Below are 23,650 nucleotides of genomic sequence, written 5' to 3'. Positions count from 1 at the left end.
TCCTCTTCACCTTGTTTCACCTAGATGTCAATGTTTTTTTTTTTCCTGACCATCCTCATATTATTTGAAAATACCTCCTCCGTTTCAAAGCTGTTCCTGTTATTATGAAAAAAACTCTCTCTATGAAAAGTAAAGCTAATACTTCTCTGGAATGTTAGGAATAGTTGCTTTATTGTAAAAAAAAAAAAAGGTTATGAGATTATCTTCTGAATGTACAGGAAGTGAATAATAATTAAATCCCCATACAATTACTGACATAATGGACTGCCTTTATGAAGCTCTTTTAGCATCTCACACACATTTGGCATGTAACCTTGCAAGGGACTGGCCATATCCGGTAATTTTAGGTTAAGAATGGGCTAATCCGGCTATCATCCCCCAAACACTGCACTTAGACGATGAACGGTTCAGCCTGCCAAACCTTAGCTGGCACAAAATATAATAATATGGAAAACATCCCAAAGGATAATTTGTTTCCACCATCCACCATTTCAGCTGTAAGGATGCGTACCTTCATGGTACTTTATATGCTAAATTTATAAATCTTTCTAAAATTATAAAGCCGACACAAAAATGGAAAAAAATAAATGTAGGGTTTAGTCAGTATCCTGATACTGCAAAAATACATATTTGGAATCAAGTGACATTTTCATTAAATGTTCAAAAAATCCCAAAGTATGTTTAAGCATCTATTTTCTGGTTTGATGACAAATCCTGTTTGACTATAACAACCATAACCTCTCGCTTGACATAGCTAAAAAGGGCGATTAGTTCTTTCCATAACACTGGCGTTTGTATTAAAATTAGAAATAGAATCTGATGTCACTTTTACATGAAACAAAAGGTCACACAGCCTGCAAATGGAAATTTAAAAGCCTCAATATCACCTTCTCCACATCGCAGATTACAGAAGCTGTAAACATTGCAGCGAATTGACCATATAGGTAGTCCGAGATAATAAATATGTAAATCACCATTTATATTTGCAATAATACAATGACATGTACTTATAAATGACAAGTGGCATTCAGTACAATATATTATAGTTTAGAGTTTTCTTGAACCATATTGACATTCATGATTTTTTAGCTGTATACACCTCTACCTTACCTCCATTTCTTCCACCCACAAAAAGATTAACATGTAAGAGCTTTGTTTGACCTCAACACTTTCTTTGACATATTGTTGTTTCCATCCAAACTTTAGCCCTGCGCATTTAGTGTAAAGGAGCTTTCTACATCGTTTAGTTCAGGCCTATTTCCTCACGTAGCCATTCTATGGGATACTATGTCCTAAAGATGGTGGCAGTGCCAGCAATAGATTGATGGATTTGTTACAGAAGCTCTCAGTTTGCATATAGAACATACGTGTATGAGGGTGTTTCTGTAGTCTGCTTTGACCCAGCTCAGAGAGGGTTGATGTGATTCTCTTGTTCTCTCTCCTTGTGTTCTTTGCCAGCTGTGGGGTTGGTAGGGTTGTGGTAGTCCAGGTACAAAAGCCTCTGTCCCTTTCCCATTGTTCTTCTCTGACGCCGTCATCAGAAGAACATAGCGCTTGATCTAATTACGAACTGTAATTACTGTAGTGCTCTAACGATTATGTTCTTTTGGTATTTATTAATTGGCAAAAATCATCAAAAATGTATTATCTTTAGGTTTTAAACTGTTTGAAAATGGCCCATCGAGCTCTGGGAACCTATGCCGACAATTTTAGACTAAAGGAAATGTTGTTGGTATTGGAGACTTGAATATTTAAGTCAGGTCATATTTCAGCATCATCAGCTGAACACTTGAAGTTGTCTACATTAGTATTATTGTCAAAAACTGGCCCTAATACATAAAGTGCTATTGAAAGCATTTTTAAAGACTTTATTTTAAGCCCTGCCTACTACACCTCTGTTCTATTGTGATTACTGTAATGGGTCTAGAATATGGTGCGTACCGGGGTCAACATCCCTTGGGCCCTGCTATTTGGAGATAAGCTGCAGTGGCTGTGCCAGTGGCCCTCAGGCCTGGCCTGGCCCGGCCCGGCTCGGCCCAGTGTTCTGTATGTTTCTATGACTCACACCTCTGTTCCCAAGCCACTGTACTGGACAGACTATTCGACAAACACATAAATTACAGTGCATAACCAACTGCATAGCACTATAGTTCAGTCTGTGCTTCAGGCATTAAGGACATAACCATAATGCCACATGTGAATATGTGTTGTTCACATGACGCATCATTTAATGGATGCACTATGTGCAAGAATATTTATATATTTGTACCTGGCAGCGTCTCTGGCAGTGTATGTGTGTTTGATTTGATTCAGCTAGATGGTTACAGAGGGCCAGAGAGAAGTGGGACAGGAGTGGTAAAATGTTAACGGCTTACTATGACACATAGTTCACGTGAACATGTTGGCCTGAGGCCTATTCTGTCCCCTTTTATTTTCTCCCACTCTCCCACTCAGGCCCTGAAGGGATTGTTATTACTTCTTAGAATTTGAATGCATCTATATATGTTCCTGCGTACTTATTTTATGCATATGGGAGGTCCTCCGCTGGTACAGCAGTGCCCTACTAGGGAAGCATCACAGCCTCCAGTATCCTCAAAGCCATTTAGAGGGGTCCCTGGACCCCAGGATCCAGGTGGAGGCCAGGAACAGTGAGCTTTCCCTGGGTACCAAGCCTTCCAACACCTTATGCACTTGGAGAGTCTGTTATTACAAATCATTATGAGGATTCACATAATTTTATTCAGGAGAGCATGAAGGTTTGCAGTCACTTATTGTGCAGTTTGCACATTAGTAAACGATCATGCTATCATTCATAAAGTGCAGTCTTGAATTCTAAATAAATTAACTTCAATTAAATTGAACCTATATATGCAGCGGTATCGGGAGAGATTGGAGACAAATTTGGTCCAAAGTATACAGGAGCACACAGACTTAAGGCTACAAACTTTATTAGAGAACTAATGTTACAATCCAGGTGTGTCTTCAAGAGTTGCATTTGAATTTGATTTCGTATGAAAATATAAATAAATGGTCTTCATTTTATTTCTTTGGCAAGTGTACATGATGTAAGCAGGATAATGCCCTTCGGGTTGTCCATTATCAGGATTAAATGGACTAAGGGGAGGCCAGATCCATTAATTCCTGATTATGGACATCTCAAAGGGCATTATCTCCTTCTTAACTGACAGATAAGTGAGAAAGCACATTTCCCAAATTATCTAATTCCTTTAACTGCAACACATCACATATTGGTTGTTTCTGTTGCTCTTGCTGTCTTTCAGTAAGCTTTTTAAACAGGGAGCAGAATTATGTGTGTCACGGCTGAGCCGTCAAAAGCCTTATCAGTCAACAGCAGGAAGGGATGTAATGCATAAAGCCACTGTTTTGGTCAGAGGATTTAATATTAAAGTTTTGTTCTTTCATGTACTGAAAACCTTTGCATGTACTCAGTACAGCTGGGCCAGCTCTTTCATCTGGAACATGTTTAACCTATGCAATAACACACACACAATCACAGTCTACCAAGGTGACATAATGCCGCATACGGTGCGGCCGTGCCGCATACGGTACGGCCGTACTGCAGACGGTACGGCCGTGCTGCAGACAGGCCTTTCAAGCCATGTTGCCGCGGAGACATTGCCATGGTGACTGCGCCTCTGCTGCCTAACAGTATCTCACCCGTGGTGACACCAGATGTTCAGGACTAAAATTGTGCATCTGTGTGTGTCACTGAACACGTGTGTCAATGTATGCAGTTAAGCCCTCGTTTTTAGTTTCATTTTAAATTCACATTTTGTTGTTTATTTTGTGTGTTTTTTGCGAGTGTGTGCCTGCACTGAGGAGATCCTTTTTGCTATAATATACCCCCCCTGCGGCATCTACACACCGACAGACATTTGCTCTACGGTGCATGTGTGTGCACACATACAAATGGTCCATTTTCCTTAAAGTACTGAAGGCATCACTGTGCTTCGGATGAATATTTTAGATACAAAGACGGATTTGGTGCAATAAAGTTTGATAGCATATGACTATTTTGAACTGAAGGTGCCGAGGGGGCAGATATTTTAAGTGTTATATTTACCATGAGGCATTTAGTTTAACTCTCGTAGTCGTGTCTCTGGTGTGTGTGTGTGTGTGTGTGTGTGTGTGTGTGTGTGTGTGTGTGTGTGTGTGTGTGTGTGTGTGTGTGTGTGTGTGTGTGTGTGTGTGTGTGTGTGTGTGTGTGTGTGTGTGTGTGTGTGTGTGTGTGTGTGTGTGTGTGTGACATGAGAGATCTTGAATCAGTAGTTGTAAGACAAGTATGTGTGCCCATAACTGTGAATGATGCCATAAGGATAATGGCATGCTCACAGCCAAACAAGTTTGCATAGACATAAATAGAAAATAGTGTGCATTAACACTAAAGCATATATCTGTATGAACATGCAGAAGCTAGCAGAGACACACATGTTCTTTTATACACTCGTACCCAATTGTTCTTGTCCCCGAAGACCTTTTTTCACTCTGTATGCAAAACGCAGAGTCATTAGCAGTACGCAGTCAAAAATGTGTGCTTACAGGAGCGTGTTGAAGTAGTTAGGCAGGCGTTGTTTGTGTCTGTGTGTGTTGGGTTTGTGTGGGTGGGTTTGTGTGTTTATGGCAGAGTATGGATGAGTTTTGGGAGCCTGTCTGTGCTCTGCCCATCCTGCCTCTGTTGCCATGGTGACTCCTTCATCTCCAAACCTGAACATGTATTTTGAGAATGTGTTTATGTCAGATTTATTTACTGTAAAACAACAGGTTTTAACAAACCAGATTTGTTTACGGTGTCTCACGGGGGAAGATGGAGAACATTGCGCATTAAATCCTAAAACAAGAGGAAATAAACCACGTGGGACAGGCGGGCAAAGCTTTTATGCAAGTTGCATTTTGTAATTCAGCAAGAGGGTAATTGTTTGTTATGGATGTGGGTTTTACAAATGGGGTGGATGTTAAGATGTCTCTTAACTGTGCCGACATGCAAATGCATGTCTGTGTGTCTGTGTCTGTGTCTGTGTCTGTGTGTGTGTGTGTGTGTGTGTGTGTGTGTGTGTGTGTGTGTGTGTGTGTGTGTGTGTGTGTGTGTGTGAGTGAGTGAGAGTGCTTTCTGCTATGGACGACTGTTAGCTGAGAGACAGGCAGTGAAGGGGGATTAGATAAATCAACAGCTCCAGCTGCAGCAGAGCTTAGGTAATAAGGCTCTGGCACAAACAGGCTAAATATAGAGACAACTGACTGACTGCCTGCCTGCCCACTAACTGCTACTTTCTAACACACACACACACACACACACACACACACACACACACACACACACACACACACACACACACACACACACACACACACACACACACACACACACAAACAAACGCACAGTAGATGCTATCCTTCTCTGGCCCCTTGCTTAAACTTAATAGGCGATTTGTTATCTGCAACACGGGGGTCATCCGACTGCAACTGGCAAATTAATTTTTAGTCTTATTTTGCCCCTAAATTTTTACACCAGCGGAAATGTAACACAACATGAAAGCAGTGCTCTCTTTATTTAAATGTGGAAGTGCAATAAAAATGTTTTGTCCTTAAAGTGAATGAATAATCGGGAATAACCTTGATTTTAGTATTGATCAAAAATAATCATCATTATAATTTTGGCTTTATTTGTGCAACCCTACCCCCCACATGCAATCAAGTTTAGAGTGAATTATAGATCCATAGATTCAAGACTGAACTTAAAGAAGGGCGGGACTCAGAGAAAAAGTTGCCATTTCAAATCCTTCTGCTACTTCAGCACCACGGACAGCGCAATGGACCTATCAATACAAGGCACAGATAGGCTACTCATATTTCGGATCCATGGTCGGGGCTTTAGGTTCTATCTGGGAAAAACCTCAGTCAGATAAAGGATCGATGAGTCAGGCAGACTAGATTAACATATTCAATTTAACAACTCCTCTTCCCCTACACTCTTTCTGCTTCCAGGGGATGGAGAGAGGGGGGACGCAGGTCAACAAGGAGCATTTCAATCCATTACTTCCATTTGGTTGCATCTCCTTACTTTCCCACTCTTTTTCGGGCATCCTTGCCCTTGCTCCCTTGTATTGTGGTTATGTTTCAGCCTCTAACAGTCACTATTTTTCAGCTGTGACCTTCCCTGGCGCTCTGCAGCCACATTATCTCTTCAAGGCAGGGCAGGTTAGGTAAAGTCTGCAGCCACTCGGCACGCAGAGAGAGGAGATTTGACATAAGGCTGTCTGGAGGGTAAAGCACAGACAGGAGGAGGAGGAGAAGGAGGGGAGGGGGCAGCCAGGCATTTTGTGCTGTCTCCGCTGACATGCAAATGGTCACACACAAACACAGCAACGGACGCACGCGCATACACAGCCAGTGGGGACTGCCTGGCCTGGCAGTGTCATCCATCACAACCTTAACCGAGCTTATGTCTTTGAACAGCCTTTTAGAGCCTACGAGTGATTGGCAGATCTGTCCTCCGTGGCGGACCTCTTCCACAGGTTCAAAGACTTGCTTGCCACCTTAACCTTCTCCATACGTGTCTATGTGATGTGAAAGAACTATATGTTTATTGTGTACATTTCTGAGTACTGCATCCCAGCTTTTAGAGAAATAACATATATGTCTCTCTCTTTGTCTCTCTTATAAGGTCCTCCAAGGCTCACCCTGGACCAGTTGTGCACATAAGTGACAACCCCATGGATGAGGGAAAGGTAAACAACAACAACAACACTTCTCTGCCCACACACACATGGAAATAAACGCTAAATTAAAATACACATAATGTTCGTCATCCTCTCTCCAATAGCAGTTACAAACAGCAAATCCATTAATAGTATTCCGTTGTACACCCTCACAAACGACGTGTGTTGTTACTTTAGTGACAGTAAGGACCAGTATTTGATGTTGCAGTGAGAATATACAGTACAGAATATATTAAAGCCTTGACTTGCGATGGTTTGCTCTCTCTATACTGTATACTCTCTCTATTTGCTCTCTATTCTTGTTAAGTCGTTTTTCTCATACGTCATTGTGATTTGCATAGCTTTTAAAACAATATGAGTAAGATGACTGGCTGAGAACAATTACTCACCACACTATTTCATATATATATTCCACTTTAACTCACTTTTGTACATAGCACATGTTGTGTTTTTATGATCACGCGCTCATTATGTTCAGTTGATTTACTTTATTGACACATTTCTATAAATCAGTCCCCCAAAAAACTCTTCTAAAATCTGTAAGCATCATCTCTTGTATCCCAGGGTGGGCCAGTTTCTCCCTGAGCCACCACAGTCTGCTTACACCTGACTTCCTTTCATGCTGAGCCAGAATGTCAAATGTATTACTTATTTTACCGCCCATCATGGGGTCTGTTCCATCTCCTCTCTGTCATCTCTCCTACCTATCTCACTGACTGCCTGTCGCTCTTCCTCTCCAGCTTATAATTGGATTTGAGGCTGGGATCGTGGTCCTATGGGATCTGAAATCAAAGAAGGCCGACTGTCGCTACACTTACGATGAGGTAGGCAAATCTCCCATATTTCCTTTCTTCTGGAACCGCTTTCAGTCATTCCTCACGCTCTTGATCTACAGAGTATCTTTTCATACAAAGACTAAGAATTGAATCATATATTCATAAACGGAACCGTGTACAGTTATAATGTATGTGTGTGTTTAAGAGAGTTAGAACAAACCTAGCATATGAGATATTTTACTACAGCTCACACTGCTTGTGAGTTGTAAATGTGTATGTACATTACACATACAGTACACACACATCAAAATATTCTCTTCTGGTTTGAACTCGCTATAGTCTCAGTATAGATTTAAAAGGGGGCAGGTCAGTCTGCAGAGGAAGTAGCAGCTCTGATGTGCAGTTTAATGATGAAGCTGAATTTTGGCTTGCCAGAGGAGAGTTTTAAATCCAACTCTAACTAGAGCCACTAACTGGATTTGTGCTATCAAGCTACATGAAGAATCAAAATACTTCCTCCACAAACTAGTTAATCAGAGGTGCTTACAAACTTATTTTGTCACTTTTGGACGGAGCAGACTAGCTGTTTCCCCCCGTTTCTAGTTTCTTATGCTATGCTAAGTTAGCCAGCTTCTGGCAGTAGCTTCATATGTAGCATGCAGACATGAGAGTGGTATACATCTTAAATATATTTTACTTTCAGCCAAGCTGCTTCATTAGAAAGTATGAATCCATGAAATATCACTTCACAAAATAAAATCTCACTTTGGCCAGTGCCGCAGTCACAACTAAAGGAAATGTGTTTATCTCATTTACAAAGAACAGCAGTTTGTAAAATGCATGATTTAACAATGTCATGATTTATACAGTGTCTCCGGAGTGATTGCGATTGCATATTGCAGTTGTAAAAAAGGGAAACATTTTGTAAGAGGTCCACCTTTTTAAAGCACTGACTCATGTGGCTTCATTGGCTTCCCTAGAGGCAATGGGTTGTGTCTATTAATAAAAGACGACATGACAATAAAAAATGAGACACAGTGTCAGAGCTGCTCAGATCTCTCTGGACCTGGCACGTGTCAAACCAAAACCATGTCTGTTATCTGTTACCAGATTAGTGTTTATACTGAATATTATCTCCACTAACATGCTGTATTTGTATTGTTTTTATTATCTGTAATAGATGCGATAAAGTGTGTGACAGCCTGTGTTGTTTATGCTGGTTTAAAACAATCTTTCTGTTTCCATTTACTCCATGTGATTCTGCTTATATGAATATGACTATAAATATGATATCTCATTTATAAACTTGCCATTTAGTTTTAAGGTGCTAAATTAGATATTCAGAGCATCAATAGAGCAGCAAAAAACTATTTCCTATGTAAATAATAGCAAGCAATAGCAATAGAAATGCTCCCAATTTAATATATAGCACCTTTAGACAGACTGAATGGTTGTGGTCAGACATGCGCACACACACACACACACACACACACACACACACACACACACACACACACACACACACACACACACACACACACACACACACACACACACACACACACACAAACATGTAAATAGTCGAGCAGTGTTGTCCGTAGAGCACAGAGCCAGGCCGCCTGTTAAAGGTAATAAGATTATCGTAACACTCATGCTGGTGCTCACCTCATTGGCAGTGCTGCGGTGCTGTAAGCACGCTGAGATAACAAGAGTCACAGAGGACTACGTTGGAACAAACATGAGAGTGGATTTTGTATGTTCAGTCCGTATGGCTCTCTCTCTCTCTGTGTCTCTCTCTGTCTCCCTCCCTCTCTCTCTCTTTGCCCTGTCTCCCTCTCTGAGATAAGCTAATATCCTCCCGCTGCTCCTAGGGCATTACATTCTCTAGTATTGAATCTCTCAAGGGAGCTCATCTCTTCACTCCAAACCCCTGCAGTTACACCTCTCCAGAGACCGGGGGTTGAGTGGGCGGGGGCTGCTCCTCATTTCGCTCACTGTGATTTACACTGAGGAGGAGAAAGAGCCTGCAACACACAACCGTTGTCTCATCTCTTTTGGAATGTCTCGGGGTCATTCCCCTGGCTAATAGATCCAAGTGGTTATTAGAGTCAGATTTATTTAAAGATGAATTTATCCCCGGACTAGCCTTCAGGGGCACTGAATAGAACCTTTGTGTTCTCCTGTGCGGCATCTGTAGTGAAATGTGGTTATGATTATCAGGCTGTGGCTTTTGTTTTATTACTGCTGTAGACAGGGCTGTAGAGTGAAGAGTGAACGCTGTGGAAGGTGAACACACTAGGGCTTTGTGAGGGTAAGAGTGGGTGGTATGGAAAAAAAAAAAATATATATGAACTTGATATCAGTGTGTTATGATATTCACTTAAGGTATACTATGCAGCAATTCTTGCTTATTCTTGTAAACAACACATTCAAAGTTCGCCCCAGCTCCCAGGAGAGAGAGAGAGAGCGAGAGCAGCGGGTAGTCAAGCGGGCTAGAAAATGAATAATAAGAGAAGAGAGAAATAAGAATTTATTTTCTGATTTCTGATTATTTTCTGACCTACGCACAGCACTGTGGGAAGGTGCCGCATTGCCGGGATTTGTGCGAACGCATCCAGTCGCAGCTTCATCCTTCCCTCTGTGTCCTCTCTGCTGTGTGTGTGTGTGTGTGTGTGTGTGTGTGTGTGTGTGTGCGTGTGTGTGCGTGTGTGCGTGCGTGTGTGGCTCGTCCCCACTTTTGGTCATGCAGTCACACAGACCTGCAGCTCTTCATACATCCATGACACAGACAGAGAGCAGAGGAGAGAAAGTGAGACAGCAATAAGGGAGGCCTCGCCTGCATGCTGTTATTGGCTGAGGGCTTCACACCCACTGACCATAGGCTGACGCCCAGAAAAGTCTCGAACAGAGCAAAATAATAAGAGAAGAGTAAGTGCAGGCAGAGGTTAGGGTCTCTGCACATACAGACACCGCATTACACTTCTAGTGGGTTACGTAAATGACTTTTTCACGAGTCTATGCGTTTTGTTATGTGGTGGGTTTTGCTGTTTAAATTAGGAGTGATTACAGAATCACTGAAGGCTGAACTAACTAACTGTCGAACATCAAGATGGTTGCTATGGAAACATGGGCTCATTTGATGCCGAGACATAAATGTGTTCCATTGCTTAGCTCATTTCTGCCATTAAACATTTATTCAACATTAATTATAAGCTAGTGATTACATGCAGTTGGTACAATTGGAATTATTTGCAGTCATGAATATGTGCAAACTAAATTTTGTATATTGTCTGCTTATAATACAGTAAGGTAAAAAGAGTTTTTACATTTTTAATCCATTGTTAACTATATTCTTCCTGCTTTGCACTCTTTTTCCTGCTGTGTGCTTTCATTCAAATACTATTTGCCTAGAAGCTTGCCGCAAAGTATCAAAGTTGTCTTGTGAAATGAACAAGGGGGCTTTTCCTCTTCTCCTTTTCAACAGCAGATTATTCAGGCTTTGGAATGAGCATGTCTTAAAGAATATTTTAGTTTTGATGAAAATTTGTGGATGTTTAAACAAGTTAAAGGCAGTCTATGTTCTCATATTTCAAAAGGGACAGATAAATGTTTTTGGTGAGTAATGCCAGCTCTTGGTATATTTTTTAACGACTCTTGCACTAAAACAACGTCAGCATGTTGGGGGCACATAAGGGAAATAATGAAATATTTTTTGACTCAAATGACGGCAGCTTTTGTTAGTTATAAATGCTGTCAAACTGCAGAATTGTCAGCAGATCGGAACTTAAACCTGGCCCCCAGACAGCAACAAAGTTTCCGGCAGAGTACAGACAAACGACAGAGGCCATAAAACTTTTGTTTTTTACAAGCTCACAAAGAGCTGAGGGAGCATGCCTTCCATTCTGTGTCTATCAGTGGATTGTCTATTATTAGCTGTGGATCAGCAGTATGGGTTTCCAGTGAGTGCTAGCCAGAGAGCATCCGTCACTCTGACCCTGCTCCACTCTGCCCCGTCTGACTCAACACCTTGGTCTGAGTCTGCTCCTGATGGATGGATGATATCACAGCCAGATTGGAGATTTAAGTTCCCTTCTTCCTCTGATGTTTGTCTCATGGTGTCTCACACCTTCAAAAGAGCCATTATTCAAATCACTAATTTCCTCTACAGTCTGCTTAAACAAACACCCAAACTTCCCACCCTTTTTCCTCTCTCACAACTCAAGGTTGTGTATTTTTCTTTTTCTACATTTCTTTCTGGAACGATTACTTTATTTCCCTATGGTTTAGTATTTCCCTTTTTCTAATTCATATAAGTTTGACCTTGCACATTGTTCCAGCCATTTCTTTCTCAATCTGTTTTCTTTATTTATTTTCTCTTTGTCAAATCATTGAAAGGAACCAGCAGTTCTTGCCAAAAAGCCTGGGGAAAAAAAATAAAGACGTTTGTGCACAAATCCAACCTGCAACATCTCTAAATCTGTGCCAAAACACAAAATATCTGTGGGGTAAAATGTTTCCCTTAGAGCGAGACACAATTCTCAGAGCTATTATTAAAGGCCAACAATTACACAGTAAAAATGCAAACTTATTCCCACAACCACTCAGCAATAATTACTTAGTTTCCAAGCAATAAAAAAATATTTGGATGTGGAAGAATTTATGTTATCAACATATTTTAACACCAGAATTCTATTATAAATAGCCTTGATTGATGGATGAAGCTTCAGTCAGATTTAAAACAAGTTGTTGTAAACAAATGAGTTGCACTTTTTAAATCTAGTTCCAAATGGTGAAGTTGTCCGTATAGTATAATAACTTGTGCAACAGAAGTTCCTGAGGTACTCTTTTTGATGGACAGCTCAGTTGACTCTATTTAATATGTCGGCATGCAGTCAATCCCTCCCATCTGGTTGTCTGAGAAGATTACAAGCAAATGCTACAAATATTACCAAACTCTATGTGACACAAGTCTGGCATAATTAAGAAGTATTTTCTTCACCCCTTAGACCTGTTGAGGATACAGACAGATTTTTCTATTCATTGCTGATGGGTCATTTGGCAAGTCTAGCGCAATGTCCATTAGATGGAGAATATAATTCTTTATATGATGGTCAGTCTCTGTGGGGCTTTATCTGTCAGGGTGTTACTCTTCATTATGCTAATGTTAACTCTCTGATAAGAAACAGATGATTCCCTCACACCGCTCTTGCAAGACATTTGTTGATTCCTTTATTTTCCTAATGTGATTACTTACAAAAATAAAAGTGTGGAGTTGGTTATTGTGAGATTACAGTACAGAAATGTCACTCTGTTGGTCCAATGCTAGAAACCAGATTGAAATATCTCAACCATTATGAGATTGATTGGATGGATTAAGGATGAAGAGAAGGAATCGTAGCCTTTTACCATTTCTTCTTTCCCCTATAGACCAACAGCACTGCTGTATGTGAAATGTTCATTAAACTGCTAGCAGCTCTATATCTTTGCTTTGAGCAGAATGCTAACATCAACATGCTGACACGCTCACAATGACAATAACAAGTTCATGTTAAGCATGCATAATGTTTACCATTTGATCTGATTATGTTGGTAGATGAAAAGTCAGGGGATCACAAAAGTTATTACAAGTCAAACCGGCATTGCCATCCCTAAAGCAAGTTTTTACTGTAGTTTGAGGGTTATAATAACATTGCACTTTTACTTGCTCTATCAAAACCGAATCATTTATTCTTTGTTTAGAAAAAGTCTTGATTGGTAAATAGAAGCTTAAATGGGCTTGTTTCTTTTAGGGCTTATGTTATTATCACAAACAACATTTTTTTGTCTTGATTTAATGTTTCAAAATGAGAAGGGATTGCTCGATGGAAATTACAGTTGACATACTTGCCCCCAAATGCTTGTATTTTTTGGTTAGATTAATCCATTTCTGGCTGAAAGTTCTCTTGCCTGAGCTGAATTACCATTGCTGAGCATGTACTGTATATGTGTGTTGCACTTCAAGGCTAAGCTGTCTTTGTGTCCTATTGTGCTGGCAGTAGCTATTCTAATTAGGCTGTGATATGCATGTTTATGTATATGTCTATTTTCCTTCACCAATCTCTGTGTGCATTTGTTTTCATCTTTGCTGTGAATTATTGTGTGTGTGTGTGTGTGTGTGTGTGTGTGTGTGTGTGTGTGTGTGTGTGTGTGTGTGTGTGTGTGTGTGTGTGTGTGTGTGTGTGTGTGTGTGTGTGTGTGTGTGTGTGTGTGTGTGTGTGTGTGTGTGTGTGAGAGAGAGAGTACACACTAGCTCTTGTGTGTGACTCTAATAAGTGTTGACTGAATTCTCTCATACCCCAAGGACCAGTCTGTGAAAACTAACCTAATGTAATAAATCATGAAGGAGTCTTTTTAATTGACATTGTTTGATATGATGAGTACCATGTGTTCCCATTACCCTACTCATTTTCCAATTAAGAACATTGCATTGTTCCCTATTTGGACTGTCACAGGGAACAATGCACTGATAGATTTACAGAACTCCTTCCGTCAAAGCATCTCTGAATTTTTCTCAACTGTGATTCAGTTGTAGCATTTTCTCGAATATCTGCAGTTTATATACTTTATCTGGGATGCAGTCAACATAAGAAAAAGCATGTTAGACCTTCCCCCTACAGGTAACTGAACACATTAGTATCTCATCTTTACTAAAACTTAAACATGGCCTGTCAATCATTCCCATTGGGGGTCCCAGATCCCCAAGAAATGGCTCTATATCTCAATTATATGTACAATTTACACAGTAAAGGAAAACTAATTTCTCTGTGTGGTATGGTAAAAGTTTTACAGAATATAAAATTTGTTCACACTGTGTTTAGCACACCTGCTGTAACTACATCCGCGCCACCTGGCACTGCACACCGGTGAATCACTTCTGGCAAGAAATCATTGACAAACTAAATCCCACCTGTCCCTGTCACTCTGCCTGGTGCCTACCAAAACTCATATCCGCCATCTGCGTTGATAAGACACCTGAGGAAACTCCATAACTAAAGAATGCTTTTGAAAAAAACATGTTTCATTTGTTCGTGGAGTGATGGGAATGAGTCATTGACTGTGTAATGAGATAATGTGAGTGGCGCGACAGTGCAGCATGATGTCACTTAGACATAACTCTGTATCTTCAAGCTCACGGTGACCTGGAGTCTTTTTGAGAGAACGAGGATAATGAGACCTTTGAAAGAAATCCTCAAGGCTGTGCAACTAAAAATCGCCCACCTCAGGAAGTTCTTCACTTTATAGCTTTCATCTTTGTGAGTTTAAAGTCTGAGCAAGCAAGACTGTGATGGGTTACATACTTTACCGGCAAGCAATAGACAGGATTAATTTCCCTTCAAATAATATAGATTTTAATACAATTGGGGACTCTGGGACAGATACAATTAGAAGTGTTGTGGTGAGAATATAATCAGTGTCATATGAGCAAGACTGTGATGTTGGTTCCCCAAACTGTCTGATTTTGTTTTTTTCTGGATAAATTGAGCACATTTAGTGACACCAAAGGCAAAATTGATACACACCTTAACAAATAGAAGCTTCAATTGGAAGAGATTGACTTAACCTGACAGTGTGCTCACTTTGACGTTAAACATTCATGTCAGATGTGCGCTGGAGACGAGACAAGGAAAAACAAAGCTAAGTTCACACCTAAATAGTAAATGGAGCTTTAGCTTGAATATTCAAGAGTGCACGGTGAAAAGAATGCACATAAGCATGACCAACAAGCACTTTTTTTTAGAAAGGGCTATATCAAATTATAACCACCATTTCAGAGAATATGTCCAATCATTGTCTCTGGGAGAATATTTCCTCTGACAAAGCATCGGCTTTGCGGTGAGACATAATACTGATCCTGCAGGTGTTTTGGTAAGTACATGCCCCTGGGCGGAAATTCATGTGACAAGCCTCGTAAAACTGCTTTGGAAACTGTTGTTGAGCTTCACACATATTTGGTGCTCGTCATCATATTTACTCAATGTCAGACATTCACTGGGTTTAATTATGGGCTATGAAAAGGTCGTCAATAAGCATGGTTGCCCTTTACTGGCTACTTTGGACATGATGTGTTTGTGTTTTCAATGATTGCTTGTCAGTAGATAGATAATTGTGAACCAGGGTTAAAACCACACCAAGAATGTTTAGATGACGGGGAAGATGAGAGGACAGAGAAGGCAACATTTCTAACTTTTTCCTGCCTTTCATTACTCTTTTCTAGATTGATTTGCCCGGCTCTGTATCAGTTTTACCAATTGGTCATTTGTTTTGCTTTAAAAAGGCCTAACAAAGGTTTTCCATTAAATACTGTAGATATTAGAAATGTGATTACTTTCCTCTTCTCTATTAAACTTGGGATTGTTTTTTAACTTCTTTGCAAATTATTTTTATGATATTCTCTTATACCTACTCTGCTTCTTCTTTGCTTCTTTGGTAAGCAAGACAGACTAACTAAATAAATAATATCCTTAACCCACAGCTCCAAATCACACCAGATGAACCTGAAGGCAACAGAACAACTGAATTTCAATTATACTGAATGTTGTAGACCATTTTTTTCCTTGTGTGAATTTGTGTCTTTAGGGAATAGAATACTTAGAATTTTAGCCATTGTAATAAAACCTTGCCCCTGGCATTCCTGAACAAAATGACCAATCCATTTCCGGCTTTTCTCCACATTCAGCAAATGGGTCATATAAAAGCTCCATCTAATATATGCATTTATGCCACAGGAAATACTCTGAAGTCAGGGGCCAGACTCTTTTATCTCACTTTCACCATCTGTTCAAGAGTATATAATCCAGAGTCAAGGGCGTTTAACCCACGCATGGACATTGTACTGTGTACCGTATGGCTATCACACTTGTAGCTTAAGGTAGTTGGTGGCACATGATGCTTCATCTTGCAAAACCACTGACCCTCCCTCACCCCCTGATCCTTCTTGCATGTTGTTTCCTAGGCGATCCACTCAGTTGCCTGGCATCACGAGGGCAAGCAGTTCATTTGCAGTCACTCAGATGGAACTCTGACCATATGGAACATCAGAGGCCAGGGCAAGCCCATACAGACAATCACCCCACACGGTAAGGAGGAGGAAACACAAACAAATACAAACACACACTCACTCACACACATATGCAGGCTGTGTCTAAAATCCCTTCCATGCTCACTCATGTAGTACTCCCTATATGATAGACTCGATAAAGCGTAATCATAGTAACTATATTTCAAAGGGAGAGTGATTCTAAATAGCCAGATGCATGATGATCTTACCACACAATAAGGAATAAGGAAGCCGTATTTCAACAATTTTGGATATCTAGAGAAAACATATTTTCACCTTAACACTTCACTATATAAGGTTAGGTAATTAATTAACCTGAAACTTGATTTTTTTCCTAACATTAACCATTTTAATTCCCCAAATAAACATCTGTCTAGTGCTGCACACCTTTTTCTGTGCCTTTGGGGGGAAAAACAATTCGAAACATGATTACATTCTGATAACATTCTAACACTTAAGAGGAATATCCTTTTTTGCTTTGTTTCCAGCGGTTTGTGTATTTTTTATCTATTATGAAGCACATTTTATGGTATCATTTTAGATGTTATGTTCAAATGAAACGAGAAAATCACCCTGCAATCAAACCGTTCAAAAGTTATAGACACATAGAGGGATTGCAAATAGAAATTGATTTGTATTGATGGGTCACAAACAAAAAAGGTTGGTTACCACTGCTCCAAAGAAATCAAGTTGATTCTTATACAAATACCTTGGATGTCAAACGTTCTACAAGGAAGGCCATATGGATATAAATGCATCAATTTTATTAGGATATTACATAAAAAAAACATTGGTTATGCCTGGTCTGATTACTTTGGGGTGTTATGGTATCGTTCCTGATACCAGAGCCTTCAGCCACCTCTGTTAGTCCAATGAGTCACTCTATACCTCCCTCAGGATTCTCCCTCCATGTAACTCTCCCATCGTTTTCGTTTCCCTATTTCAATCAGAGGATTATTGTCAGTTCAATTATGTCCTGCCTCTGTTGGCTTTACTTTGTGTCTGCACATGCCTACATTAGTGCCGGTGCTCTGTTTATGTCCTGCAGAAAAGCAAGTCTGCTCTTTTGAAGATGCATTTTAATCCATACTCCTCCGTCTCCCCACACACCTCCTCATCCCACAGAGCACTCTGACAAGTCACCCAAGATGAAGGGACTGGACGAACTAGACAGAGTGTGCGAGTGCAACAAATGGACAGAGAGATAGCGCGAGAGTCAGGAAGAGGAACAAAGACAGAAATTAAATGAAAAGAAAAAAACTTCTAACCAGTTTCTCAAGCTGGTCTGGTGTGTAGGGGATTGCAGAAAGGATTTCACCGCACAGGCTTTTTAATTAGTTGTTTCCCCACTGCTGCATACATAATTTGTTTGGTATTTAATGGGCAATTATGCAAATTCATTTGACAGGTTTAAGTAAGGCTTATAAGTCCTTTTGTAATTGTCTTTTAGATATCTGTTATTTAGATGTAGTTATTAAAAGCAGTTCTTTATTATACATACCTGCCTTGTATAAACCTGCCTTGGGGCTCACTTTGCCTCTTCAGAAGTAGTTCAGATATATACAGCCACTTATTGTGCTTTCTGATACGCATAGGTAGGCACACATGTGATGGATGAGCAAATTTGCCTTCACACAGACCTCCCTTGAGGTTTTTTATAGATGGATTCTGTAAGTCATCCATGATCGTCACACCTTCCTTGCATGTCCCTTCCCCTCTATTTATTCTTCATTATTTCTGATGAATAGCCCTTTGTTATTGTTTGGCTACTGTTCAGAGCAGCAATTTAAGTGCAGCTCTGAACAGCTTCTAGGAAGAGAAAAAAAAATGAGATGACAGGAGTAAAAAGAAAAGAGGAGGTGAAGAGAGATGAACTGGCAAACCAAAGTAACTTCTGTTTGTTCTATTTTAGGAAAACAGCCCAAGGACGGGAAGAAGCCAGAGCCTTGTAAACCCATTCTCAAAGTAGAGTACAAAACCACTAGAATTGGGTAAGGTCTATCTCTCTCTCTTATACACACACAAATGCACACAGGCTTGGGCATTAATGTGCTTAAGTATACAACTCAGTAATGGCAAAAGACACATCAAGGTCAACATGGGTTATTTACATTTGTTGCCAAGGCAATGTGAGTGACAAATGTGCATGTGCTTCGGACTAGGAGCTACCCAGAATCTATAAATAGTCCTAAATCAATCTTTTGATATTAAAATGATAAAGAAGACACCACCCTCTTTGTAGTTGTGGTTTCATCTGTCAAAGTTAGCTGGTAATATAGCTATCTAAAGTACACAACTACAATTTACAATGCAGAATTTTAACCGGCAGACCAATCAAAATAGTTTTTTTCTGTGGTTGTAGTATGAATTGTATATATAGAAAATCCAGCAAATGTTTATACCTATGCTTGTGTGTGTTCCAGGGAGCCCTTCATGATCCTGTCTGGTGGTCTGTCCTACGACACGGTGGGGCGGCGACCATGTTTGACGGTGATGCATGGGAAGAGTACTGCTGTGCTGGAGATGGACTATCCAATAGTAGACTTCCTCACACTCTGTGAGACACCATATCCTAACGGTACTTTGTTGTTTATTGTGATGGGTTCATATGGTGTGTGCGTTATATTTGTGGGTAAATTGTAATCTTGTCATCCTTTAGTCAATGCATTAGAATCACACACACACACTTTCTATTTTTTTAATTATGTGGGAAGGCTTGCCCCCGTGTTAGTGTGTTTCTGTAATAAATATGAAATTTCCCAAGGGGGAGACTCCTATTCCAGTTTCATTATCTAACACACGCAACATTACATTATCATTTCATCTATTTGTACACAATAGGCTTCCATCTAAATTATATTATGATCTTATTTCCTGTATTGTGAAGTCAACTGCTAAAACAAGGCAAAGTGGAGCTGAATGGTATGGGATCCTTAATGTATGTAATCCAGTATGTAAACTCTAGGGCAGTTTTATCTGGCACATATACAGCTAAAGGGAGGATTAAGAAGTTATGTAATAATGGTGACTTCTAGCCGTCAACCTGATGTCACCACCCGCTGATTTCATTTGGTGTTGGACATTGCTGGGTCTTTGGATTACACAATACATGTCTGACTGTGTGATGACGAGGTTTGATAATCCTTAAAGATCTGACTGCAGATGATGTACGTACACAACTATGTGTCTGAAAAGGAAAACAAATTGCAGACAGACAAAGTATCATAAAACTTACTAGCGCAGAAAACAAAAAGTAGCAGAGAAGTACAGTATGCAGACAAAGATTCAGAGGTGAAGTACAGCTCATAAAGAGAAATACAGAGCGTGGAGATAGCAGTTTCACAAAAAAAGTTCTACTTGATTGATTTTTCTGAAGCTTTCAGCCATATGTCATCACCTTCCTCAGGAGAAAGTTTTCCCAGTGCTTAGTACTTAGAAAAGCAAATAGACTTGAAAGAGATAAGAAATTATAATATATATATATATATTATATAATCACAGTGTCATTCTCAGCTCCCAAATGACGGACGGACGGACAAAGAGATACTGTTAAGAGATCTAAAGTTACATAACATGTCACAAGAGAACGTGAATCACTTGTAGACCAGCGCCAGGGAGGTAAAGTGAGAGGGACAGTGAGAGATGTATTGACAACAGTTGTCAAAGTGTTTCAACCTTGGTGCACTCTGACAGCCAGCTGCTCTACACAACAGATTGTTCTCTAAACACCAGTTTGCATGAACAAAACACTCATGGTTATAGCACATATCTGAATAGTCTCTGTATGGTTTGTGATGTTACTTCTGAATCAAACATACAAAGAAAGAGGAAGTGTAGCTAGGGTCTAATGTCTGCCTTAAAGGCATGAGCTCTTTTTACTACACTGGACTCAGACAAAGCTTTAGGGCAGGAGACATTTTAAGGCCAGAAAGGTAGTTCTTTCTCTTACCATACATTTTGTCAAGGTGCCCTGTAGCAAATAATTTAACCCCTACTACTCCATTTGAGGCATTTAGAGGCCAAACATATAAGGCAAAACTGGGCAGCTCTGGTGTGATCAGTGTAAATCTATGAAAGAAAGAAATGATCTGCATCCTTTAAGTAATTATGGATCAGCATGAATTCTCTTCATATTCTGCACTCAAAATGTTTCTCTTAGTGCTTGGCTTATTTATTTATTATGTCATTGCTGGATACAAATGTCCCCTTTATTAGTATTTATGACTTTCATAGGTTTTTTTTTAGAACTGAAGGACTAGAATCAGAGATATCTGCAGTTAGCTTATTTAGCAGCAAGGTGATCCGTGCTGGTTTCAATTTTGTGCCTTATAGGTATATATATATATATATCTGTGGATAAAGACAGTGCATTACTTTTGAATGGGAAATTTTACTCCCAAATCAGACTGACACAAATATTTAACCAGAGTAGTATCCCCCACAGACATAAATCACATAGATTAATGAATTTGAAGCGTTAAGCGTTCCTGCCCTCACATCTTCAGGGCACAGATATGATAATAACATTTGCCACAGAGAGTCTAAGGATTCTTCCCCTGGGGTTTGCAGATCTCAGGGGAATTCTCTCTGAAGGAATTGCAACACTGCTGAACGTGTGGTGTGATGAATGACTTGTCTCGCCGTTTCTCTGCACAGATTTTCAGGAACCTTACGCTGTGGTGGTCCTTCTAGAAAAGGATTTAGTGGTGATCGACCTTGCACAAAATGGGTGAGTTTGACTCTATTAAATAACTCTCCATCATCTTTTGTTTCTTAAATGTGAGCTGAAATGTCAAAGTTTGCCTATTAGTACACGTTATCTTAATTATATACGTGATATACCTCTATGTGATATAACTTACCTTCATAAATCTTATTCTTTAGCATTCATGCAGCACTGCATGAGATTAATGCACTGATACTTGGCACACAGACTCACTTAATTAAGAATGACTTTGTCTGCCCCTTCTTGCTTACAGTTACCCCATATTCGAGAACCCCTATCCTCTGACTATCCACGAGTCTCCTGTGACCTGCTGCGAGTACTTTGCCGACTGCCCTGTGGACCTCATACCTGCACTTTATTCTGTTGGCTCGCGGCAGAAACGACAGGGTTATAGCAAGAAGGTAATAGTCTGTATAGCAAAGCTTTCTGTTGTAACACTGCATACTGTTATCGGTGATGTGTCTTCTTGTAATGTTGTGGTAATCTCAATGGAAAATCTTTAACCTCTTAAACATATCAGTGGTAAATATCAGGCTTTTGGACTTCTTACCACGTTTTACAATTTGCCCAGGAAGGGAAAAGAAAAAGGGGAAAATAATTTGTGGAAAAGGAATAGATATTAGTTTATTCTTAGTATATTGCAAGCATTGCAATCACATGACATGCATTTTGAGTTCAGGTGTATTTTAAGGAAAGGGTGGGAGATATTCTTTATTTACGGGTCCTCGAAAGTTTCTTGGATCTGAGCAAGTTCCCTAATAAGACCCACATTCTTTTTTACTATTTATGGGAAAAATAGGAATTTATTCGAAAGAAAAGCATTATTTAAATCCAATTAGTTATAATGGAATATGAATGTATTATTATAATTTTTTGTAGACAAATGTTATATTTTTGCATGCTCCTATTGTGATATTATGCACAGACTGTAACTCTCTTAGTTTCACTGGCAAATTAATCATTTTTCTTGATAGAAAATGTATCAACAGAACAATATCGCTATTTTTTAGCAAACTACCTACTGAGCTAATTAGCAAATGTGAGCATAATAATATGGTGAAACCTGTAAACCGTACCTGTCCAACACCAGCATGTTAGCAATGTCACTGTGGGCATGTTAGCATGCTCGTGTTAGCATTTAGCTAATAGTGCTGTTGTTGTGTGGCTTTAGACTTTTAATATTGTTCTTATAATTAGTGACATTACCAAATTACCAAATATATTTATGGCAAATTATTTCTGTAAAAAAAGGTGCGTCTCTATTGCTACAGAAATTGCTAACTACTGCTTGTCATCATTGTTTGTTACCATTTCTTATACTTTTGAAATAGAATAAATCACAAACACCTTCTAATGAAAAACTCTTTGAACACACCTCATCACAGTTTAATGATGTATAACAGAGTAATGGCATCCCAAGGGTGGAATGTTCCTTTGTGTCATTCTGGATAGCATTGTTGTAAAAGAGCTAAATTAGAAATGTAAATGTTCAACACTACGCCCCCTAACCATCTTGCCGTACTCCAACAACAACAAGGTTACAGAATAAAGGACACATTAATACATACAGTACATACATGGATATTTTTGCTACAAACTGCATGCAGAATGAGTTCATTTTGTATTGGTGGTGCTAAAGTTTATTTTTCAATGTTTGTGTGAAGCTAAACGGACTATTTATAAGTGGCATATTACCTAACAATCATCCTGTCACTTTTACACCTCCTCTCTCCTCTCATCCTCTTCTCTTTCCCCTGTATTATCTAAGACAGACCCCCTGCTCTTTTCGCCATTATGTATGCCTATGTTCTTTTCCCTGTCGCCTTGTTCTAGCTTTCTGTCGGAAATGTCAGCATGTACTGACCCAAAGTGGCTGCCTAGCTGCTGCTTTTTCCCTTTTTTTTTGTTAAGCAAAGGGCCTGGATGAGCTGCGGGAAGGCATTCTCACATAAAGATCACCATGAGTCATCCCGATGACCTTTGTATGTGTCAACGTGTTCAAAGCCAAACCCCCCCCGCCAACACTCACACACGCTTCCAGACGGACACACACACTCACTGATGTGCATAATGTATAATTTGCAAGACACACTGAGAGGGTTACAAAAAGGATCACAGCCCTTTCTTTCCCATGCACACACACCCATTTGCAGTTGTATCATGTCATCTCTTTTTAAAATCATTGTGTGTTTATGTTGACGCCCTGTTTATTGACATAGCTGTACTTCTATCTGTGGTCTCTCATTCACTCTAATGTAATTTTGTGTGTGTGTGTGTGTGTGTGTGTGTGTGTGTGTGTGTGTGTGTGTGTGTG

At 39.8% G+C, this 23,650-nt stretch overlaps 1 protein-coding gene across 1 annotated transcript in view; it reads left to right on the top strand.

Moving 5' to 3' along the window:
* stxbp5a (syntaxin binding protein 5a (tomosyn)) overlaps window positions 1–23,650 on the top strand; it is an 84,069-nt gene that overhangs the window by 43,992 nt on the left and 16,427 nt on the right. The window contains exons 6-12 of the mRNA XM_054618409.1: window positions 6,683–6,746; window positions 7,478–7,561; window positions 16,506–16,629; window positions 18,523–18,601; window positions 19,034–19,188; window positions 21,267–21,339; window positions 21,590–21,737. Of these exons, the coding sequence (XP_054474384.1) occupies window positions 6,683–6,746; window positions 7,478–7,561; window positions 16,506–16,629; window positions 18,523–18,601; window positions 19,034–19,188; window positions 21,267–21,339; window positions 21,590–21,737 (727 nt within the window). The remainder of the gene's footprint in view (window positions 1–6,682; window positions 6,747–7,477; window positions 7,562–16,505; window positions 16,630–18,522; window positions 18,602–19,033; window positions 19,189–21,266; window positions 21,340–21,589; window positions 21,738–23,650) is intronic.

Source organism: Anoplopoma fimbria, chromosome 18, assembly GCF_027596085.1.
Source record: "Anoplopoma fimbria isolate UVic2021 breed Golden Eagle Sablefish chromosome 18, Afim_UVic_2022, whole genome shotgun sequence".
Lineage (NCBI taxonomy): Eukaryota > Metazoa > Chordata > Actinopteri > Perciformes > Anoplopomatidae > Anoplopoma > Anoplopoma fimbria.
Note: the sequence above shows the minus strand (reverse complement) of the source record. Positions and strands in the feature narration are given on the sequence as shown.